This window comes from Lepidothrix coronata, unplaced genomic scaffold (genome assembly GCF_001604755.1).
Source record: "Lepidothrix coronata isolate B3197 unplaced genomic scaffold, Lepidothrix_coronata-1.0 Scaffold4, whole genome shotgun sequence".
In the NCBI taxonomy this organism is placed as follows: domain Eukaryota; kingdom Metazoa; phylum Chordata; class Aves; order Passeriformes; family Pipridae; genus Lepidothrix; species Lepidothrix coronata.
The window spans coordinates 209,049-232,385 of record NW_016690184.1 but is presented as its reverse complement, the minus strand read 5'-3'; the positions used below and the strand labels follow the sequence as shown (position 1 = coordinate 232,385).

Below are 23,337 nucleotides of genomic sequence, written 5' to 3'. Positions count from 1 at the left end.
ATACAAAGTATCTGTAGTTTAAGAATTAAGTAATCGCTTTTGTGATGTTTGTTCTGTGTGATATTTTTGAAGTGTCTGTATTTTTAGATCAGTGTTTGATAAATCGTGGTTGGAGCCCAGCATATGTAAATTAAATAATTATACACATTCTAAAATAAGGGGATCATTTCGTGTAAATCTCTGTTTCTTCTTTAGAAAACACTGTTCTGGGCTGTTTTTCTGAGGCTCCTTTTCCTGTGATGCCACAAAGAACATATTGCTATGAAAATATTAGTCTACATGATACACGCTTGAGGAACTGTGTTTACTAATAGTGATGTTAAATCCAGCTTTTTAACCAGCATAAACTGGAAAAACCCACATATTTTAGCACATTTATGCTAATGTTAGGATTGAAAGGAACTGTGCAATTGTCCTAACTGTTGTATGATGACAGTCTGAGGCCAAGATTTTTGGAAAAAGTATTCTGAAAGCAAAATGCTGACTTCCATCCCATCTATCTTGCAGGAGCCTGGTCTTATTGAGTGATGGATGTTGATTTTTTTAATGTCTGGTTGACGAAATATCAAGTCTTATGAGGTAGCCTGTTTCTTGAATGCTAATAAACTTTCAGTTGTTACCTGCTCTTCTCTGTGACAAGTGGAGCAGTTCAGAATGGGGTAGTTACAGAGATTGCACAGATAGAGTCACAAATGTCAGATTTCTGGCCTTTCAGTATCTCCAGAAAAAGGAAGGATTTTCAGAATCACAGTTTGGGGATGGAGCAATTATATTTATGCATTTGACTGTCGATGCCTAAGATTTTTGTGAATTATAGTTCCTAATGCATAGTCATTATTTTTATTCTGATATTTTAACAAACTCTTTTTAATTTTATTTTTTAATTTTATTGTTTTGAAATTATTAAAAAATGCCAAACCCAAGTTTTCACATAGATAAAAGCCAATCTGAATTTCATATTTACTTGAATTTATTGAGTGATGGGTTGTCAAGAAGGGTTGCTGTAAGGACACACAATATGACCATCCTGTAATGTTATGTCAGCTAAAGGAACTTGAATGAATGAAATGATAGTTAAACACAGTTGTTTGAATTCATATTAAACCTGATAAATAAAAAAAACTTAAGAAATACAAGCTTCACTATCTAATCTTTGAAATATCTTTAGAGATCTAATTCAAAAAAGACCCCTCCCCTGTTATAATACAACCAGATGCACCAATATTAATTAGCAATATGCAAGCATCCAGAATAACAGTCTGGTGCTGCATGCTGTTCTTGCAGTGTGCTGTGCCTTTCAAATCCCTGTTCATGTGCCTCAAAAACATACTGCTGTTATAATGCCCAGTATAGGTTTTACCTCTAAGGAGCCTAACAATAGCTTCTATTCCAGAACAGAAATGGCTTGTTACAGGACAAAAGCCTTTTGTGAGGAGAAGAGTTGAGCAAAACGGTTTTATACTCAGTTGTCTTTGTTTCCAGGCAGGCAGGCAGCTAATAATGTGTGTTTGCCAGTGTACTACTTTAACTCTGTTCCAGAAAGCAGTGCTCTTGATCATGATGTGTTGGGGTTGCTCTTCATAGCTCGTTATCTGCGTGGCCTTCTGGGAAAAGAACTTTACAGCAATTCTGTTTGAACTAACCTTTATTGTATCTGTGCCTATAAATATGGGATGTCTTTCTACTATATTTTTACTAGGCCATTTCTAGTGGTGACCTGAACTAGAATGAAGTGGACATGAACAAAAAGGAAGACCTTACTCAGCAGGTAAGAGACTGATCATGACTGATTTCCGAGCAGATATACTGATATAAAATACTTCTGCCATGCATCTCAAGATTCCAAGTGAGTGCATACTTAATTGTGAATTATGCGGGAGGTTCTTCATGCATGTATGTTGAGCATGGTTTAATTCTGAAGGAAATGCAGGTCAAAGAAAGGCTTCTTGTTTAAGCTGAAAAAAACCATTTTCTTTAGGAAGCAACTCTAACATATTTTTAGTTCCTATTGATTTAATTTCTAACTTTATCAAGAGTAACAGAAATAGATGTCCAAAATCTGATCCTATTAATATTACTGGGAAAACAGATTGGCTTTTACTTCATTAATGTAAATGAAAGCACTGCAATTTGTGGACCAGGATCTGACATGGATTAGAAAGTGACACTCCTGAGTTAGGCTACTTAAGTGGAGATGCTCAGTTTCTATGACTTTATTTTAAAACAGATTCTAGTCCTGAATTTGTACTTCTGTGGTCCCAAATCACTGTGAAGGCAGGATAAGCTTATGCATTTTAAGGCTGTGCCTTACTTGAGGGTTTTTTTTTAAACACAGTGCAGGTGACGTAGTCCAAGGGAAAGTAATCGCAAATAATCTTGTCACAAGGACAACTCTGCTGCTTTGAGGCAGAGAGAGAATCAATGACCTTGAGAAGCTCGTCTGAAAATGGCATATGTAGTGTGAAGGCTTTGAATGGGTGTAGTGGATAAAGTCAAATGTTGGATTTGCAAATAAGTAGCACAATATTGTGAACTGATCTCACTCCATCCATTTTCACATGAAGGATGTTAATACTCTTGACTCTGTTTAAAAGTTTTAAAGAAGGAAGGAGACTTTTCTTCTGCTCCTCACCTTACCACACATCTCCCTTGACCTATGGAAAATTTGTGCTTCAGCTTCTCCAACTGCAAAATAATCAGATGTATCTAACATTTATGCAACTTTCAGGTCCTTCACTAGGAGGTTTTCATAGCAGTAAATCACTCTCAAAGAGCCACTTCATCCAACAAGGTCACTGAGGAAGAAATTAGTCACAGCAATATCTTGACAACGTGCTGTGATCCTCATGTTTCTAGCTTACAAGCCACCAGTGTCTGTTTATCATCACATGCATTCTTTTAGCATTGTGCCCAAGAGCCAAAATCCCTCTCTGTGCCTGGAGATACTCCTTGTGTAAATATCTGTGTTGTCCTTGGTACAACTCCATGGCCAAATTCTCTCCTGGTTTAAATCTTTGTGGCTCCGGTGACTCCAGTGGAGCTGCATTAATTCTCACAAGTACATAATTTGTTTCTGCATCCTTTGCTCCTTTGCTCCGTGGTTGCTGTGGGAGCAGCTGAGCAATGCTTTCCACATGCCAGGGGAAGGGGCAGGGAAAGCACTTGGACATGGGGCTACTTGCTTTATGGGTTCTGTTGTGTGAGGTCTTAAACAGCATCTCCTGCTGACTTGGCTTCAAGTTTTTGAAATTCATTACTACATATAAAGTTTAAATAAATTTGATGTACCAACCTGGGGGACCTGTAAAGGGTAATCCAGTAACAGCCAGAGTGGGACAGAAAAGGTTCTTCAGCATTTAGAGTTTCATAGCATTTGCAATACTTTGGAAAACTGTGACTTTTGAATTAGAACTGTAAAAAAGTTCAAACAATGTGAATAATATCATGTCAGCATTACTTGAACAATAGTTTCAGATTTTTTTTAGATTGGAAACATTTAATTTCAGTTTTTCAACAGTGTTTTATATGATAGAAAAAAATCAAACCGAAGTGAAACAGTTAACTTTTCATAAACAAAAATTTAGCCAAACAAACGTTATATATTTCGACATTTTTTTTTGTTTTAGTTTCCCATGCTTTCTTACTTCTTAGTTATACCAAATTTTGACATTCTGATGTTCTTTGCAAAATGTTCTTGAAAAATCTATAGCACCAGCTCAGGATGATCATCACAATTTGACCTCTTATTGGTCAGTTAAAATAATGGCTAAAATCAGTTAATGATCTGAAACAAAAACCAAGAATGTGACTGAGACCCCAGTGCATTTTATTGAATGCTCACTTCACTTTATTGGGTAGCCAGTAGCAGGAACATTGGGTTATTTTGTTGATTAGATATACTAAAGCTCCTGATAGAGTTGCACATTGTCTCTCACCTTTACCTGTGATAGGAATCCTCCTGCAGCTATTTGTCTACAATTACTCAGAGCATCTTTTAAACTAACTCCCTTTCTCTCTTTTTTCCCCTTTCAAAAGCTTTACTGTGGGTTTCTTTTTCTCATTTCCCTGTCTCTTTTTGTCAGTATGTTTTTGAGAGAGGTTTGTAAACCACAATAGTGTTTGCAGTGTTGCCTAAAGTCATGACACAAACAAAAAGTAGGAAAATAGATGGTCTCATCTGCAGCCTCTGAATTTGCCTCACAGAACACCATAGATACATTTTCAGTCACCTGTAAAATCTTTTTAAGGCAAAAGTTCAAGAATTGCCCTGGATTTTCACCTCTGCTTCACACTCCAAAAATCTTAGCATTTGTTACTCCTCCCAAAGGCAACACTTTACATTTCCAATACTCTCAGCTTGTGGATTGGCAGGTTTACAGATGAACTGCCTTTTGGCAGTACCGTATTTCATGGTATAGTTAATGTTCCACTCCAGAGCTGTACAAAGCCTAAAAGTGAGCACAAACTAATTAAGAAAAATTGCTTTAGATTTTTGTTTTCTGTGTTACCACAAGGTATAAAATATCCCTCAAATGTAGAATCGTGATCGCATGTCAGAAGTGGCACGTAATTAAGTAGAACAAGCAATTCCATCTGCACAGTGCAGAAATATTTGCTTGCTGCTATTGTCCTCTATTCTCTCTTCTTCCTACCTGCATGGTGCCTTAATATGTTGCTGTAATGCATAAGTGCAGCCCTCATGCTCTGTTGATAGTCAGAGATGTCCAGACTCTTGTGTATTCGAAGTGACGCAGCAGGTACGCAGTGAAGACTAGCAAAGCTGTTATTTGTGTGAGTTGAGATTATCCATAAAGGGAAATGTAGTCTGATCCACCACCACTTTTCCTGACTCTTGCAGGACTTGAGCTGGTCCAATCGTGCCAGGTGCAAATTCCAGTGCAGAGGGGATCGATGTGCCAACACAAGTAGCGGCACTGGGACAAGTAGTCCTAACAGAAATCAGACCTTGGGGGAGTAACAAACCCTATCAACAGCAAATAACGTCAGATAAAACTTTAGAAAGAAAAATCTAAATCTCAGATTTGTTGCATAATGTGACCCAAACTGTTTATATTTTGGACCTAATTCTTCTGGCAGGAATATTTGAGTCACTGCCCAAATGTTCACTTGCTAAGACAGAGAAGCAAATTGCAAAACTTAAGACCTCTGACTTAAGGTGCCAGTAAATATTTGAAAAATAAGCACACAAAAATTGAATACTGATGAAGCAAATGTGGGTAAAATAACTTTCAAGTAGCCTGGGTATCTCCTGGTATTGTTGCCAAAGAGTAACAAAAATGTAGGAACATTCAGGCAGGAAATTGAAAGTAGTCAGAACTTTTGTCATATTAAAGCCATGACTGTTTTGCTTTCCTTTCAGCTTAGCAGGACCCAGGGTTCAATGAAATTAAGTAATGATTTGTATCCAGCTCTCTTGCACTGTATCTCTCTCAAGGTGCTATTTCACTTAACCACCCCTGTCTTCTGTATTAAAAAAAACTTTTCAAGAAATAAAAAATTAAATAGATAATTCATAAGTCCTGTTCCTGGGTGGTCTCCCCTCTGTGCCCAAGTAGTAAGCCTTTTCTGATGGTAGACACCACGTAACCTACTAGACTAGTAAGACTGTGTCATAGCTTGTGCATATGACTGTCTTTAATATGAAGAGATGCTGTATTGATACCTTGCAACAAACTGAAATAAACAGGCCTGTTTATTTCACTGCAGAAAACGTGGAGAATGATTTCTAAATGAAAGTCCATAAATGTCTGAGTTTGTTTAGAAACAAAGAGTCATTTTCCTGCACAAAGTTACAATGTGCCTTGTGCTGAGGACCTTAAGTAATGCATAGGTTTTCTCTGTATAATTGCAAGAGTTTTGTTTATTTGAAGGTAAAAATTATCACTGTTTTTAAGAGCAATGGGCACAGTATATCTTTGGGTCTGTAATCAAAATGAAGTACCATACTTTATCTCTTAATGGAAAAGAAACTCTTTGCAAACTACTACAATACATAAGTTATTAGAGATCTATTTCGAATGAATTAACAAACTTACCAGTGATCAGTCCTTATCCTGCTCATTTCTATTCGGAAGGAATTTATTTTGGTAAGGATTATAATGTGGGAATGCTGCCTTGTGTTCACTAAATCCTTTAGAATGGCTAATTATGTGAATAGACAGGTTTCTGACATTTTGCTTTAGATACATGATCTTTTATCTGACTTCAGTACACAGGTGTGAAAAAAAAGGATGTGCTTAACTTTCCTTCAGTCATTTTACTGAGCATTTTTCAAAGATATACCATAGGGACAACAGGCAAAAACTTCATCTAACTTTAAAATTTTTGGTGGTTATCAGGACAGAGAGCAGAAATACATTATAAAGCAGAAATGCATATAGTGTTATGGTTATCTTATTAGTTTCAAGTTATTCAAAGAAAACAAAAGAATTCTGAAAACTTCATAAGCTGTAAATCAATATATATTAGTGATGGCAGCCTCTACCACAAAAGATATTTAAATAAATATTTTTCATAAATTAATTGTAAGATAAAATATTTTTATGACAATAGCTTTTATAGTTGGAACTCTTATCTAAGTTATCTCAAAAAAAGTATATATCTAGAAATTTAATATGATGAGTATTTTAAGATTATTTGTGTTTTTCCATCTAGCAGAGATTGATTCTCCATTCCTACTTTTTCTTCCCGAGCTTCATTCCCTTTCTTGTATTACTAAGAGAGGTATTAAAATTCTTCATTATAATTCAGAATAATAATCAGGTTTTGTCTGGTTTGCTGTTCAGAAGAGTTCTTTTGTTATATTTCTATTCCATAATGATGCAGAGCTGTAGGAATTAGATCTATTCTGCATGAGTGAATGTGTAGGGGTATCGGCAAACACCCAGAATGATTTTATGGGTTGTCATGGGGTTTTTTACGGAAATAAACAAAAACTCTTGGATGAAGAAATGGGTTCACCAAAAACTGAGTGCTAAAACTGGGGTAAACATGGATTTCTGTTGTGAATGTGTCAATAGCTGCTTTTGATTGCAAGTGGGCCTCATGAGCACATGACAGCCAAGATATGTGCATGGGAGTTACAGGCACAGAGTGGCTCATCTTCCCTACAGAGCTGGTGGCCAACTGCCTTCCGTGCTAACAGCAATGTCCTGGCAAGCTCCCAGAGAAGGTGCACATACAGTGTGTCATGGAAAACTGGGGCAAGGGGAGAGAGGAAGGAAATATTTCTGTGAGTTCTGTGTTAGGAGAGAAGTCATAAGCCTTTTTGAATAGATAATGATGGAAAATAGCATAGTGGGAAAATAGTGAAAATAGGGAGAAATAATGTAGAGAAAGGGAATTGTTAATTACCTCAGTGGGGGCCATGTAACTGTTTCCTTCCATATGCACATTAGCTGCTGCTGCCGTTTTTTCTACGTGCTTTTGTCTGCCAACAGGAATCTCTTTTGCTTTACCCAGACTGGCATTCACTTTGCTTTTGTGCAGATCCCTTCTTCTGGAAATTCAGAAATTGAAGAGAGTACAGATTATTCCTTTGTGGAAAAGGTAAAGAATAATCTCATTCAGAGGATATCCCTTGATTTCCTTACAGGTGTTAATTCCAGCCCATTCCAAGCAAACCAAGGACTGTTAATATGTCTTAAATGCATGCTTGAGTAGATGCATAGACAATGAGTCTACAGTTGAGTAGATTCATAAACAATATAACAGTTTGTGATTAGCTATGGAGTGATTTATATTTTGGTTAAACTGCATTAGGGAGTCTTTTTTTAAGATATGAGGTGGAGAATTCAATCTCTACTTTGACAGTGTGTGAAATAATTAGGCACTCACAATATTAAAATGTGTGGTGTTTTTTTTTAATTCGAATGTGTCTGGGTTTGATTTTTTTGGGTTTGATTTTTTTGACACATTTTAAAATCTGCTCTCACCACTACAATAGAAACTATATCTATGTCATATATAAAGGTAAACATCATCTTCAGCTTCTTTCCTGTTTATACATCCAAATATAAGATTTTCTTCTTGGCCAATGCTCTGCAAGTTCAGTTATTTGTCCAAATTAGATTCTGAAATTAATTTAAACGCCATTTATTTTCAGGTTTCAATCTTCACAATTATAAGGATTGCCTGTATTCTGTGTTTCAGGGTAATACTTTTCCTTTATAAATACAAACACTTTTAATATGAACAGGAATATACTTAAATGTAATTACTAAAATACATTTTTTTCACATTTAAAGGGCATATGTTTGGCAACTGATGTCACACAGTGTACTATGTCTTATATTGCAATCTACTAAATCTGCCTAAAAACTATATTATGAAAGCATTTTCACTGATTTTTTTCTAAAACATAAGAAAAAGAATTCTGTGAGAACTTTTAAGAATCAAAATAAGTGCCCACAGAGACCTGCACCAGCAAGTACTAATGGAAGTGCTACAAGGTTAATGCAGCTGGTAGTAGTGCTCCATTGCCATGTTTCATTCATGCATATTATTTGGTTGTATATTTTATTGCTGGTTACAGAACACATCTGAAAGTGACAGTGATGAAGTTGATGGCAACAATATATGTGGTTTCAGAAAGAAAAAGGGAATCAAAGGTCCTACAAAGTATGTTCCTCCTTTAGAAAATGAGAAGATGGAGCTGTCTCGCACCTCAAAAATCCCAGATCCTTGTCCCCTTAAAGGAACCACTGGTTACTCAGAACCGCCATCAGACCAGTCTCTCCAAAACCCCACTACCTTTCTTCCAGTACAAAAGGACAGAGGGGGTGATGACAGTTCCAATTATGGCAGTGCTGTGAAAGAAGACACATCTGGAGAAACACAAGAAACCCAAGAAAATGCTGACACTGGGAAAAAAATAGTGGGAAAAATGCAGGAGGAAATAGATAAAGCAGCTCAGATGAAGCAGCCCATGGGCATACAGCCTGCAAGGAGTGCTGGGAAAGGTGACTGCACAGAGGCAGTGCAGAGGGAAAAGAGCAGTGAGCAGGTGGGGGCTAAGCCAGAAGAACAGGGTGGTATGGAAGAAAAAGTTTTAAAGTTTCATGTGACAAAGATGGGCTCCCTGGGTGGTGCTGTATCCAGACAAGGGAACAATATTGCTGAGTCCTTCACAGGGGCACCTGGCATTTCTAAACAAAGTCTACAAGAGTTGAAAAATCTGCTGAGTGAAGGTTCTCTGCCTTCTCATGGACCCTATTTCTGTGGCAAGGCAGGTGGCACTTTTGCTCAGAAAAATTTGAAACCCTGGGAGAAAGCAGTTGACAAGCAGGGCCAACCCTTTGAGACTTTTAGCCCCCATTTTGGAGAGGACAAGCAAAAGTATTACAGCTTCCACAAGCAGGGAGTGGGGCAGCAGAGCAAAAGTCTCCTGATCCTCAGCTCTGCCGGCTCTGATCAGCAGCAACCAGTGGGAAGCAACGTGGATCAACTTATTCTGGGACTACCGGCAGCTTCTACACCTGCAGAAAACTCAACACCTGAGATTCAGTTTGACTCCTCCACAGGCAACGCTGGTAAGGATATTTAAACATCACCTACTCTCCTGCTAAAGAAAATGCTCCTGTTGTTTTGTGGTGTTTTGTTAATCTGCAAACTTGAGTCAAAGCTAGTGCATGAGAGAACTGACACCTGTGGTTTCTGTGTGATCAGGATGGATTGGAAGTTGTGCTCTACATCTGTGATGCTTTTTTTTTTTTTTTTAAAGCAAAGTATTTATAAAGCCCAGCTGCCTGCCAAAAACTGCCATGCAGAAGTGGTCGTGTATTTTTTTCATTAAAACTGAAATATTTCTTCATTTAAACTGAGCGCAGGCAGAATTTCCCAAAAGTCTGCTAGACACTGCAAAACTCTGATGGCATCTGGGCTTCTTAAAATTTCTTTTTTTTTGTTAACATTTCCAGCAGCGGAAATTGCTCCCTTATAGGGATGATGTTTTCAATTATTTGTCCTGTTAGATAACTGGAGTGCAAAATCATCTCATATAAATTATAGGCGAAGAAAAGCAAATGAGGCAGAGAACTCCCCCTTATTTTCATGCGGTTCAATAAGTTCATTTTGGAAGTGTTTATAGAGACAATTGCTACTAATAAGCTGTGATTTCTTTGAAAGTGTAAAAGCTATACTTCTGGGCTAGCTGGATCAGCAAAGTGAAAGCTATTATTAGCTGTGATGATGTAATGGGCTTGAGCAGTTTGTTGTTCTGTTTCCAGGAAGCTCACAAAAACCAGTTTGCTAGTTGAATAGATATCAGATGAATACATTTCCATAAGCATCAATCTGACGTCATACTATCATCTTTCCAGAACGGATATCTTACCTTCTGACTTATCTCACTAATACAAGAAATACTAATCTCTTCATTGATAAAATGCTTCATCCATCATTAACTACGTAATAAAAGATAATAGTAGAAATTAAATGTTTACAATGATATTAATTTATTCTGATTTTTCTCAAGTCCCCTGTCAGATGGGTAGAAACATTGCTGTACATACTCTGAAAAAAGACAATTTGAACATACCAATTGTTCTTGCTACAGCAGAATTTCTCAGTAGACATTCTGTGTTACCCAGTTTGAACAAGTCTAAATAAGATACACGTGAACATTATTAGTTGTAACTCAGGTCACTGCATGAGAAATATAAAGCTTTGAAAAAATATTTCACACTTGAACCACTCTCTATTCATATCTATTAGAATAAAGAGGTTAGAGGATTATTGTTCAGCCTACACTTGATGCTGTTCCCTTTCCACACTACATTGGTTTTCACATTGCTGAAAGGTTAGCAAAATGCATTGTCACATTTAGATTATGACTGTTTTCTCATTGTCTGCAAAACCAGCAAATATATTTCAATACATAGGAATTCTTTGTCATAGCAGCATTTACAACATACAGGGAGCTGATGAGATTAGTTGTAGATTCCACTGGGAGATTTCAACCCAGCTTTAGCCACTTAACATGAAGTAGCTAATCCAAATTTATCACCTAGTCAGTAAAGTACGTCTTCAAAGATGTACTAGAAGTTGATGAGAAATTGACCTCTGGAGGTGGGGGTATCTTTCCACTCAGGGAAAGAAGTCCTGTGATGATTAATTAAAATCGTTTGTCTAACTCTGACATGCCTAAAACTACCTGGGGTTAATCCTACTCTGTATCACTGGTGGCAGCAATGACTGTAAGGGAACTACAGATGAGAACTAAATATGAAGGGAAATGGGAGAAAACTCTTTTTCTCATCAAAAGCGCATTAAAAATAAAAAAGTTGTGGATTCTCATGAGGCTTGGGTTCCATTTGACTTTGACCAACAAGTTGTAGGGCTCACTGTGCCTTTTCCACTCATAAATGGAATGCACAGAAATAGTTTCTTACTTAATAAGAAATGTATGTGTTCAAAATTTAATTTTCATTGAATAGCTTCAGTAACTTAATTGAAGAGAAGAAAGTTTTAGATAAAATTTTGCACTCTTTAATGAGCCTTTGCATAAACAGTATTTCATTACTGCCAGTGATAATTTATTAAGATTGATAAGATCAAGTCCTAAGTATTTTATTTTTATAACTAAAACATTATGTTAAATTTTTCAGTTAACAAAGTGCCTGAAGACTTGAATCTAAAGATATCTTAACACTGAGTAGATCTGAAATACAACCTCTTACAATTTTCAAGTTTTCAAATATTTGAACTTGCTCAAATCAGAAGACTTAATCCAAAATGTTTGGAAAAATTACAAGAGGTTGTATTTGAGATCCACTCAGTGTTGAGATATGGCCAAAACAGGAATATACTATGGTTGTAAAAGTACACAGCTAAGGACAATCTCTAGAGAGCAGCAGCAGAGAGGTTGAAACCTAGCTGAGTGTCAATGATTGGGAGTACTTCAGAGAATTGATATACAGCCATGCTAGTTACAGAGTTAACATCTCTCTAAAATAATAAATCCCTACATTTTTCCTAAAATTCTAATTGAAAGATGTGGAAATATTGCTGCATGTGCATTTTGTTAATTTCTTGTCAGCTTTTTTGTAAAATAAGTGCATGGATGTGGGAAAAATATTAGAAAAGAGGCAGATGGGTCAGATATTTAGGTCAGTATGAAAAATGTTACTTAGGCAGTGTCAGAGACATTGGAACTGAAGCTAAAATTCTTTTAATCTAAAGCTGTTTTCCATGGAAATATAGAAGCTAACACATGTAGCTAATTAGGTGAATATCCTAACTGCCCTAACATGGATTTAGGAATTTTATTTGCCTAAGTGTCCATGTCTGATAATGATATGCACTTCTGCAAATTGGTACATAGTAATTAATGACTAGGTGCTTCTTAAGCTGTTCTGTGTTTGCATTCTTGGGAGACAAAGAGGAAGGATTCCAAACAGTATAGAATAATATGAAATTTCATTAATATGATATTATATAACACTTCATAGTAACTACATGCACATGGACATGAATGTATGCATGTGCTATATGTATACCATATAGAGCACATAAGGTAACTGTATACTGACCTCTCTGAACTCAGATCCTATTGCATGCTGCTCTGCATGCTACTAAATTAGAATATTAATACCATGGTAGCCAGAGAGGAGGCAAAAGGAAATAACTCTATTCGAGCAATGTGAAGCATCCAAGGATCACGATACACCATACTCTTGGTGTGTCATTCCCCTCTGTCACAGTGATATATGGGTTTCCACAGCCAGGGACTGCAGATGGTTTTGGCAACCACATGCACTGGGTATGGTCAGAGTGACCTACAGAGTCTAGTGTCATCACAGAGGCTGAGGAGAAAATATGACCAACATGGGATCAGAAACTGTTTGAGAGAGAGGGAAACTTCTGAAGAAAGAAGATATGTCTTAGCTATGGCTGCAGGCACCAGTAGCTACCTAGTGACTGTTGAAATTTCAAGTGAACAGTAAAAGAAGGCTCGAATGCTTCAAGAATCACATGAAGTGTTATGTGGTTGCTGACAGCAAACACTAAGTTTCTTTGCTAACTTGTCTTTTTAAAGAAAAGCATATCAAGAAGACACAGGCTGTATTTCATACTTAAGAGTGGATTTCTCTAGTCCTATAAGCTCTTAGAGCAGCTCTTTTTCTTTAAAGCAAACCAAAACTCTTAAGTCCTTTATCTTCCATACCGACAGCTGAAATCTTCCTGTTCTCTTACTCCATATGATTTTCCATTTGTCCTCTTAACGCATACAAAGAAAAATACTCAAATAGGACTTCTACTTTCTGATCTATTTTGTCGCCTTTCAGGTGAGATTCAACTCATCTATCTCTGGTATCTGGAGTAAGTTCATCATCCCATGATTCTTTGTGAGAAAAGCTTATTCAGACAGTAATTCTTCCCACCCTTTGGAGATGCTTACTTTCTTTATAGTAATAGTGAAAGGTTACAAAAACAGTTAGATTAGACCTAAGGTAAGTGAAATGCATTTTCTGCTTGATTTCTCTGCCAGCTGCCTCTCGTTTTACAACATATTCAAAAAGAGTTTAGTTCTTACTTTCAATACTGTGCAAAATATCTCCCCTAAATAACCTTACTTCACATTCAGCAAATTTTTCTCTTTCATTCTGGAAGTGTTTAAAGCCAGGTGAGATGGGTCTTTGAGTATCCTGCTCCAGTGGAATGTGTTCCTGCCCATGGAAGGGAAATTGGAACTAAATGATCTTTAAGGTTCCTTTCAACCCAAACTATTCTGTGATTCTATATTTCTCATTTGATTTGTTTAAACTAGGTCAACTATTCTTAGGCCAAAGGGGGTTTCCTAGTTTGCATTATTTTATACCTCAGTTCACGCAATTTTGCTCAATGATTCCTTCCTCAAATCCAAAATTTCTGTTTGAGTTTGAAGACAGATATACCAGTGTAGATTTGTCATATTCAGGATTATTAGTTATGTAGTTCCATTGGGTATTACTTTAATTTTCTTTCGCCTGCACATTTTGCTTTCAACTAATCCTGCCTAAGTAAAATATTTTCTAACTTTTCTATAAAACTATGATGATTTCCTTATTCAGTACAGAAGAGCTGTTTCTACAAAAGGCCCTGGAATGTAAAAAAATGTAGGTTATTTATTTTATCTTTCATCTATTGAGAAGTAAAAACTTACTTTGCATTTGATTCTTGACAGTGTATCCCCTCTGAGAAGCTAAGTCATTTTGTTGTCATTCGGACTGGAAAGAACAGTAGTTCATGGTTGATTGAAGCTGTATGTTGGTCTCTAAATTAGCTATAAAACTCAGGAAAAATGTAAGCTTCTCCATGGTCAAATGAGTAAAAACTCTGCTTTGCAGTTAAGTTTAAAAAAGAAAGCAGACTCATGAGACAAAGAAACAGATGGAAAAAACATTGAAAGTATCACTTAAAAGAGATCGGGGAAACATTTTTAGTGTCTCCCATGCTTTGGGAATTTCTGGTATGCTTATGTATTTATTTCCCTGTTAAGGGTCTTTTAGGGGAGTAAAATACAAGGTAGGAAACAATTTTTATGTACTTTACTACAGAAATCAAATCAGTAAATATTTTCAGTGAAACTTTTTTAGGTGAAAAAGAAATATAAATTGCATGTTTTCAGCTGAGAATGCTTCTGATCACTGTTCACATCAATAGTGCATTCAAATGCAACCCGGTACTCGTGTCTACTTGCCATGTCAAAAAACAGATGGGAATAGAAAAGTAGCAGTAAGAAAGATACCTAGTATAGGAAAAGCTGTCATGTAAGTTTTGAGATATAGAAGTGGTTAACGTTTGAAGGCAAAGGTGAGAACAGTAAGTAACATTCTGTACAAACCAAGAAAACTGGCTATTCTTAAAAATACAAACCAGAGTTCTATAAGGAAGAACAGATGTAGTTAAATTAGTTCTGACAGGAATTTCCATAGAATTTAGAAGAGTGTAGATATATGATTACCCTGTGGGACTCATTGCTAGTGAGTATCATGCACTATATCATGAATGAATATCATCATGTCTATTTTTATAAAGGGGTTTGATACAGATCATCAGAGCACTCTGTGTTAGATTTCTGAGAATGGAGAAGAAATTAAAACAAATTTAGGTATTAAGCCTCCTGCTTCTAACCACAAGACCATTTTATTAGTAAGGAACTGCAAACCTCATTTTCTTTAGACAGATTATTTTGCAAAGAATACTGTGCCTTTCCTGTTAACTGGTGCCTTTAGCTGGTGCCAAAGTCAGCTCTAGAATGATGAAACCCTGCCTTGACTGGCATAGCAATTTCAACACTTGCAAATGTTTCTGTTTCCCTGCCTCTCTGAGACAGTAACAGGTGCCACAAAGTGCCACAGAGCACAGGGAGGACACTCTGACACAGTGTAGGACTCTGGCCTGCCCAAGCTGTGTCATGGGGCAGGAGAAGGCTGAAAAGCAGCTGCGTGGCTGCAGCAGAGTTGTATCAGGAGGAAGAAGATCTGGCACAACTGGTGCTGCTAGAGAGGCAGCAGGAGGAAGAGACTGGGGGAGAACTGACAGAAACGTCTCCTTCACCAACACATGATTTGTATCTGGAGTCTACTTGCTGGTGTCTGCTGTTATTGCCTTATGTTCCTTTGGTGGTCTTGCTTCTCAGTGGAGAGTTTACAGTATCACTGCATTTGTTAGGACAGCCTGTGCCCGTGGTTGTCCAGTCCCCTGGCAACATGCATCATGTTCTTTTTATTTCATTTTCAGTTTGACACAGTCACCTCTTCTAGAGCTGAGAAATTGTTTGGTTTTGTTGTGGTGTGATTTAATAAGGGACCATGGGAAAGGATTCCTTTGTACAAAGGGAAAATAAGGGATTGATCTGGGATGCGCACTTTCTTCTATTGTGGCATTTTTATGTTGCTGAGAAGGGAATGCTATGTCAACTATTTGCCCTATTCCCATGTCAGCTGCTGTCAGCAGTCTGAGTGATTTTAACATTAATAATATAAGAATGGCACCATTCCTCTGCTAGAAATAATAATAATAATAATTTTTATATTTTTAGAATTTTTGATAATATTTTTAGTTTTGTGTTATTAATATGTTTTAAATAAGTGAAGATATGTTGTTTGCATTTGTAGATATTTTGTACTAATTACAATAGAACAGGAATAATACTAATTATTTCTCAGTGGTAACCTAAATGGAAATACAGATAGAACCATAGACAAACAAACATCAAGTTCTTTCCTGTGTCCTGATGATTTGATGTAGATATCTAAGGATCTGCTTAAAGAAAGATGGTCTGTCTCGATTTTTATTTGATTTTTAAAATAAAAATTTGAACAAAAATCTGAGCATCTTGTTGAATTAAATGTTTCCGTAAGTAGATTTTCTGAAATTAAAAGGAAAGTGCCATTATTTCTAGAGGTTCAGAAAGCTAGGGAAACAGTTCTACTTATGAAGAAAATTCTCACTCATAACAATATAAGACTTCAAGACTGTGATTCTAAATCAACTAGGCCTGCCAAATACTTGCTTATTAGCTACCTTATCTACCAGTAACTACTGGATAATAATTATATGAACTGGATAAAGATGGAGTACTCAGTTCCCTACTATACCTTTCCAAACTTTAATAATAATTGGTTTCATGGATGTAGTTTGACAGCGATTTATTTAGTGGCTACCAAAAAATTTTGGGTCCTGTGCTGGAGAAAAGTAAATAGTCCGTAATTATTCACTAATTATTACTTAAGAAACAAATCCCCTTTCATATTTCCAAAATCACTCAGAGATATTAAGTCATGATGATATTTTTAGCTATCTTACAATTTACAGAAACTTATTATTTCAATGGGAAAGGTAATCTGCAAATAATATAAAAGATGAACTCTAAAGAGTATGTGAAGCCTGCATGACTGTTTCCATTGATTCTAAAAGATTTTGGATAAAGGCTCTTGTAAATGAATAAGCATCTCTCTTTTGACTAATGGGGGGTCTAGACTTGTGTACAGACTTATTTTAGACTAATACTAGACCAATATATACAATTTAGACTCATCATTTAAAAAGATACATCTGTAATCATAATGAGTCCAGCTGAAGAAGACAAATTCTTGCTTCTTCAGTTAATAATTTTTGCTTTCTTCACATTCTATAAAACATTACTTTATAGGAATTTTCTGTTAATTTCTGTTAGTTCATACAATGTAATTATGTATTTATGTATTTAGTCAAATAACTTTAGTCTGAGGACAACATATATATGTAAAATTTGGAAAATCACCTACAATTGGTAGATGTTTAAATTAAGTACATTTGTAGCTTTATTTTTTAAATAAATGTATGCATCATTAATATGAACTCACATCACATTTATGTTTTTCTTGAATACTGATTTATATAATTTATATGTCTTAGGAATATTGACTTAATTAATTAATTAGATCAAAATTTAAGTTGCTGTTTTTCATGATTTATGTGTTTTTACTTGAAAAATATTTGTTCAGCAGATGGAAATTTAACAGGCAACATTTAAAGATATTTTAGGAAATACTTGCAAAATTTACATCAAAAATTGACTGATTTCAAGTGTTGCCAGGCAAACTTTATTTTGAATAATACAGAGACATAAAAATCTCAGTGTGACAGGTGGTAGGCAGAAAATGTCTGCCATCTTTGCAGAGGAAATTAAACATATATAGAATAAGGGATTGAGCACTGCTTTTTCAAAGGTAAGAGCCTCAGATTTCTGTCTCTGGAGTTCTAGAAAACTCCTCTTGATATAAACCGTAGAAAGATTTTCAGAATCTTTAAAAATTCTGTTAATCTATTAAACAGCCACAGTTTATTAGCTGTTAATAAACTTTGAGATAATGATCATGTTCATAAAGAGGTCAAATCTAGTAAATCTTTCCAAAGTGAAAGATGTCACAAAGAGAAATGGATGTGACAAAATTCTTTCCTTGCTTTTACCTATTCAATTTTTACTCTGTTTTCCTATTTACTTAAAAATTTGTTCTGTGCTTTCACCTGCCATTTGTCAGGGAGCACTCTTCTTACTTAACCTCTTCTTACTTTACTGGCCTAAAGTATACTCCTTGCCATCTGAAGCTGGAGGATGCTCCAGTAATATTCAAAGTCTGAGAAGTCTATGACTGTGGATGAGTTTACTGCCTTCTCGGGAAATAATCTGACAGCCTTGTTTTGGGCCAGCTAGGGAGCCTTCTTACAGCCTCACAGCTGTCAGTCCCACTTGCCCCAAAGGAGAGGTCAAAAAGATGTGATTGTACCTGCTGGCCAGTGCTAAAGGAGATTTTCTCTAGTTCAGGTAATTTTCTACTGGAGAGATTAGGATTGCTCCCACCAACCTTCAGAGTGCCTCAGCGTGAAGCTTTAAACTTCTACTTGAAGGGTGGTGATGAATGACTGCTGATGGTGATCTTCCACTGTGGATTTGAAAGATCTGCAAAAATTCTTCTGATCAAATCTTCAGGAAGAATGGAGGACTTTTCTCCCAGAAATGTAGAAAGAAATATTTTTTTTTAAATTTTTTTTATGTCTTATGTAAAATTTTACACTTGGTCTGTTTAGTTTATTGTATCGAGTGAAAATTAATACCTTATGGAGTTTAACTTGAGTAATAACAATACATAGATACTCAAAAGAGAAGCAGGCTGAGAAATAGAGAGGTTGGTGAAAGGAAGTTACAGTGCCCAGTTCTCTGTTCCGTTATGGAAGTTATACTCAGAATCTCATGTCAAGTTTATATGGTCCTACAGCTGCTGTAATGCAGTTAAGAAGACAACTCCATACTAGAAAATTCATAAATGCATAAACTTCCCTTAAAAATTGCTGCCTGCAGTGAAGGAGACTACAGTCCTCCTCAGGAGGTCTCGAGAAGGGTTTAGTAGAAAACAGGTGCCCTGTTTACCATGTTTTTTAACCATACAGTTTACAAAGTCATTGAAGAAACATAGCATCTGTATTCTGTCAGTTTTCAGTAGGAAATAGGTATCCAGTTGCTATTTGTGCTCCTAAAAACACTCAACAAACCAGTTGAGGTATCCCTCAGAAATTCCCAGCTTTACCATATGTTCTCTTCTCAGCTTGAAAAAAAATTCAAGTTACAGACCATTCCAAAAAATAAGGGATTTTATACAGGTTGTCCGGGAAAAATATATGTGTTTATTTACAGAACTGTTTCATCATCCATAGTTTTTTCTAGTTTTTGATTTTACACTCCATGCCACAATTTCCCACTATTTTTAGGAGAACAGCCTGTATTCCAGTGTTCATTATTTTGTTTGATGTGAACATTCCTCTTCACTTATAGCATTCAACAGAGACCCTGATGTAAACGGCCTTGGAAGTTCAACTCTCCTTCACCTGTTCTCTCATATTGAATTTATTAAGCAGCAGATGGCCAGGGACAACGTGCAGTTTGTCAGATTTGAATCAATAGACCTCCACGGTGTGTCAAGATCAAAGAATGTTCCTTCTCGATTTTTTCATGTAAGTTTTTTGGTTTCTTGCTGTACATTTTTGTGTTTTCATGCCCTCATGCTTTAATTATATTTTTTCCATAGTGCAGGCAGCAGCTCAGACTTAGAACAAATTATCTGTTCCCTCCACTTGCTCATGTTCCCAAAGGATCTAGACTTCTTTCGTCATTACAGTAACCTATTCCTCTGTTCCACCAAATAGTAATCTAATTAAATAAGGCTGGTAATTTCAGTTCTTTGGAGTTCTAATAATCTCTTTCCTCAGAATTATCGTCTCAGGTTCAATGCATTATAAAAGGTTTGGTTTACTGAACATCAGTACATTGCAAAAAGAAAGAAGTAAACACTGAAAGAAACAAAATGACTGAATGAAAATCATTCTCATGTATGAGAAATTTTATAGCTGTCATGAACACAGGAAAATAGCACTGAGTTACATGATGACTTAGCAGCAATATTTGCCATAGTAATGATTCAGGAAATAAGAATCAAATTAGGAAGCAATCCTCACCATGTGTATCCTTGATCGATCAGGCTTTTCAGTATATTGCTTCTGTGGTACTTCATGTGCATAACTGCATTATACTTTCCTTCACATATCACTATGAATATTTTAAACTTTACCAAGTGATTGTAAAAAAAGTATGAACAAGAAGAGATGAAGAACACTCTTGTTTCAAGTTCCTTCTGAAGCCTAAGCTGTGTTTTCATTATTTCCCTTTTAGATATTACCAAACTGCAATTGTGTCATCTACATATCATTTGCTCTCTCTGATGCAATTTGGATTTTATCAAAATAAACTTTTTCTCAGCCATTTTAGTTCTTGTAAAGGGTTGTACATTAATTGCTGCTTCTCTTTCAGTTGCTATGTCAAAATGTCTAGATCAGCTTGTTCAAAGACAGCTTTTGTGTTGACCTTACTTATGGTCTGAACAAATTGGAGCTGCGACTGTGTAAATTTTTTTACACTAAAAAAGTGTGTATGTGTACTCACATGCACATATATGCATATGTAAAGAGCAGTTTTTGGGGTATCAGGGAGGTGTTTGGAGGAGGGAGAGGTGCTACTACAGGGTGATCAGCTTCAACACATTTTCACTGCCAAATGGACAGCTTAGACATCTTGAAGTAGAATTCACCAGAGTGTGCAGTTTTGGTTATGGGTGTCCCACAGGGAGAATTGGTACTGTTGACTGCCACCTACTTAAGAGATGACAGACTTCATTCAATCATTCAGTAATACTAAAAGAAGCTACCATATGCAGTTAGAACTATTTCAACAATTTTCCATCTGGATAGGCAAAATGTGATTTTTTTCAGTTCTGAGCTTGCCCCTTTCTACGTTTATTCTCATCTGCTCACTCAAATGGCAATCCTTTCGCTTAGAAGAATAAAGGTAGGATGTAAACATGAGCCAAATTTCGCTTGGTGGAACTTGACATATCTTTTTCATCAGATAAATATTTGAATGTAAGGTAAGTTGTAAAGGTGTTTGTTTGAAAATAGACAAACCTTTGTTGGGGTTCTATCTGCATTTCATTTGCATCAGCTGAAGCTTTCTGTTCAAATGGAGAAGAAAATATCATTATGAATTTATCTCACTTGGAAGTGCTTTCTTTGCATTTTATCCCAAACTTTTAAAGTCCAGAAAGTAAGATTTTCCTGTTAAATATTGCAGCTGGAAAATGCTGAGGTACATGTTATGGCATTTAAAGAGAAGTTACGGTCTGAATTCATATCGCCATGAATCTTGTGTAGTGACTTGGGTCTACGTGAAGAAAATGCTCAGAGGATGTAGAAGCGAAATAGATTAGATAGAAGTTTGACTTGCAAAATTTGCACCTAAGTGGTGAAGCCCATAATTACATAAAGACTATGCAAGATAGGTGTTTAACTTTAACTAAAATTAATGTTTTAGTACTTTATGGAAATTTAAAAAATTATCATTAGGCTAATTGGTGCCAGAATTTTCGTACCAATCTTGCAGAAACTTGTTCTGCTTTATAATGATGTAGTAACTGGCTCTTACCTTCCACTTTAGTGATCGCTGCATTTTAGTGTTCTTTTAAGAAAAATACTGTTGTTCTTGCTGAGAGTCTGAGTTTTACATATTTTACATATATAAAAATACCACTGAGCTCTTTTGGTAATATGTCATTCTGCTCTGTGTTTAGGAAAAAGCAATTCATGGTGTTGCCATGCCCAGAAGTTATCTTGAGCTGACGCTGAATCCTAAAGATAATGAATTAGATTACATAAATGCAACCAATTTTAATTGTGACATAATTCTGAATCCTGATTTATCAACGTTTCGAATACTACCCTGGACTGAGCAGACTGCAAGAGTGATATGCGATTCCTTCACTGTGCTGGGCAACCCGCTAATGACCTCACCGAGGCACATTGCCAAGAAACAGCTGAGCCAGCTTCAGGACAATGGTTTTTCTCTGCAGTCTGCATTCACTTATGAATTTTGTATTTATGGCATTACTGAGGTTGTAAATTCAAAGACAATATCCTTTCCTGCAGCTACAATACTAAATAACCATGACCAGACTTTCATTCAGGAGCTAATTGAAGGAATGTATTATGCTGGTGCCAACATTGAAAGCTTTTCTTCTTCCAGTGGGCCTGGGCAAATGGAGATCACTTTTCATCCAGCGTTTGGCATAGATGCTGCTGACAGTGCCTTCACATTTAGAACAGGCATTAAAGAGGTGGCTAAGAAGTATAACTATGTTGCTAGCTTTTTCTCAGAATCAGGATTCTACAATTCAGGGGCTCTGTCACATAGCCTATGGGATTTGAACGGCCAGAAGAATTTGTTTTCTGCTGGTTATGGAGTTGAGGAGCTAACAGAGCTTGGAAAAAATTGGTTATCAGGTCTCTTGGCACACACAGCAGCTATCAGCTGCTTGATGGCTCCTACCACCAGTTGCCGTAAGCCTTATTCCAAATACAGTAAAGAATCAAAAGAGACTGTAAATGCAAAATGGGCATATAATGATAACAGTTGTGCCTTTAATGTCAAATGTCATGGTGGAAAAGGCACTCACATAGAGAATAAATTAAGTTCTGCTGCAGCAAACCCGTACCTGGTCCTTGCTGCTACTATTGCTGCGGGTCTAGATGGAGTAAAGAGGGGACTTAGGTATGATGATATGCTCGAAGAAGAAAATCACACTGGTGATCTGAAACATTCCTCAGTCCCTCTGAAACTAGAAGATGCTCTCGTTGCACTCGAGAAAGATTCCTGCATTAAGGAAGCATTAGGTGAAACTTTTATCAGATACTTTGTTGCCATGAAACATTATGAGTTAGAAACTGAAGAAATGGATAGTGAAAGGAATAAATGCCTGGGGTATTTTATTTAGAAGGAGCATTCTTTTGTAGTGGTGCTGTGTAAAAGCATACAGTGAATGGCTAAGATTCTTGAAATTAGTAAATATATTTTAAAATGGGGGGGTTAATGATTTGGGGTTTTTTTTCCCCCTCCTTTGTATATTACATGGTAATTACACTTTATTGTCCTTGTACATTCATGGCAGTGCAAAGCCGATATATTAATGAAATAACATTAACAGGCTTTTAAAAAACAGGTGGGTTTTTTTGAACAGACCTGCTGTTGGAAAGAAGAAAAGAGAAGGTGAAATGGAGAATAGCAACTATACAACTGTAACACTCCATAATGTGCAGAAAAGTAGAAGTAACGGAGATAGTGAAGGAAGTGAGGTTTATAACTGAGGAAGGAGGGGAATTTCTTGTTCAGCATGGTTGTGGGATTTATCCCAGCTTGTTCAGTAGCTGATAGGTTGTTAAATCAGAAGAATCTGAGTTTCATTTAAAACA

At 36.3% G+C, this 23,337-nt stretch overlaps 1 protein-coding gene across 1 annotated transcript; it reads left to right on the top strand.

Moving 5' to 3' along the window:
• Positions 1-1,738: 1,738 nt before the first annotated feature.
• Positions 1,739-22,934, top strand: LGSN (lengsin, lens protein with glutamine synthetase domain). The gene is made up of 4 exons (XM_017824315.1): positions 1,739-1,768; positions 8,555-9,551; positions 19,319-19,497; positions 21,663-22,934. Exons 1-4 carry the CDS (start codon positions 1,739-1,741, stop codon positions 22,860-22,862), a joined length of 2,406 nt encoding a protein of 801 aa, XP_017679804.1. The 3' UTR covers positions 22,863-22,934.
• The last annotated feature ends 403 nt before the right edge of the window (positions 22,935-23,337 follow it).

Excerpts from the sequence above, each read along its gene's own strand:
- LGSN (XM_017824315.1), top strand. The coding sequence starts at position 1,739 with ATGAACAAAAAGGAAGACCTTACTCAGCAG. Across the intron at positions 1,769-8,554 it reads AGGAAGACCTTACTCAGCAG|AACACATCTGAAAGTGACAG; the intron begins GTAAGAGACTGA and ends TGCTGGTTACAG. Across the intron at positions 9,552-19,318 it reads CTCCTCCACAGGCAACGCTG|CATTCAACAGAGACCCTGAT; the intron begins GTAAGGATATTT and ends CTTCACTTATAG.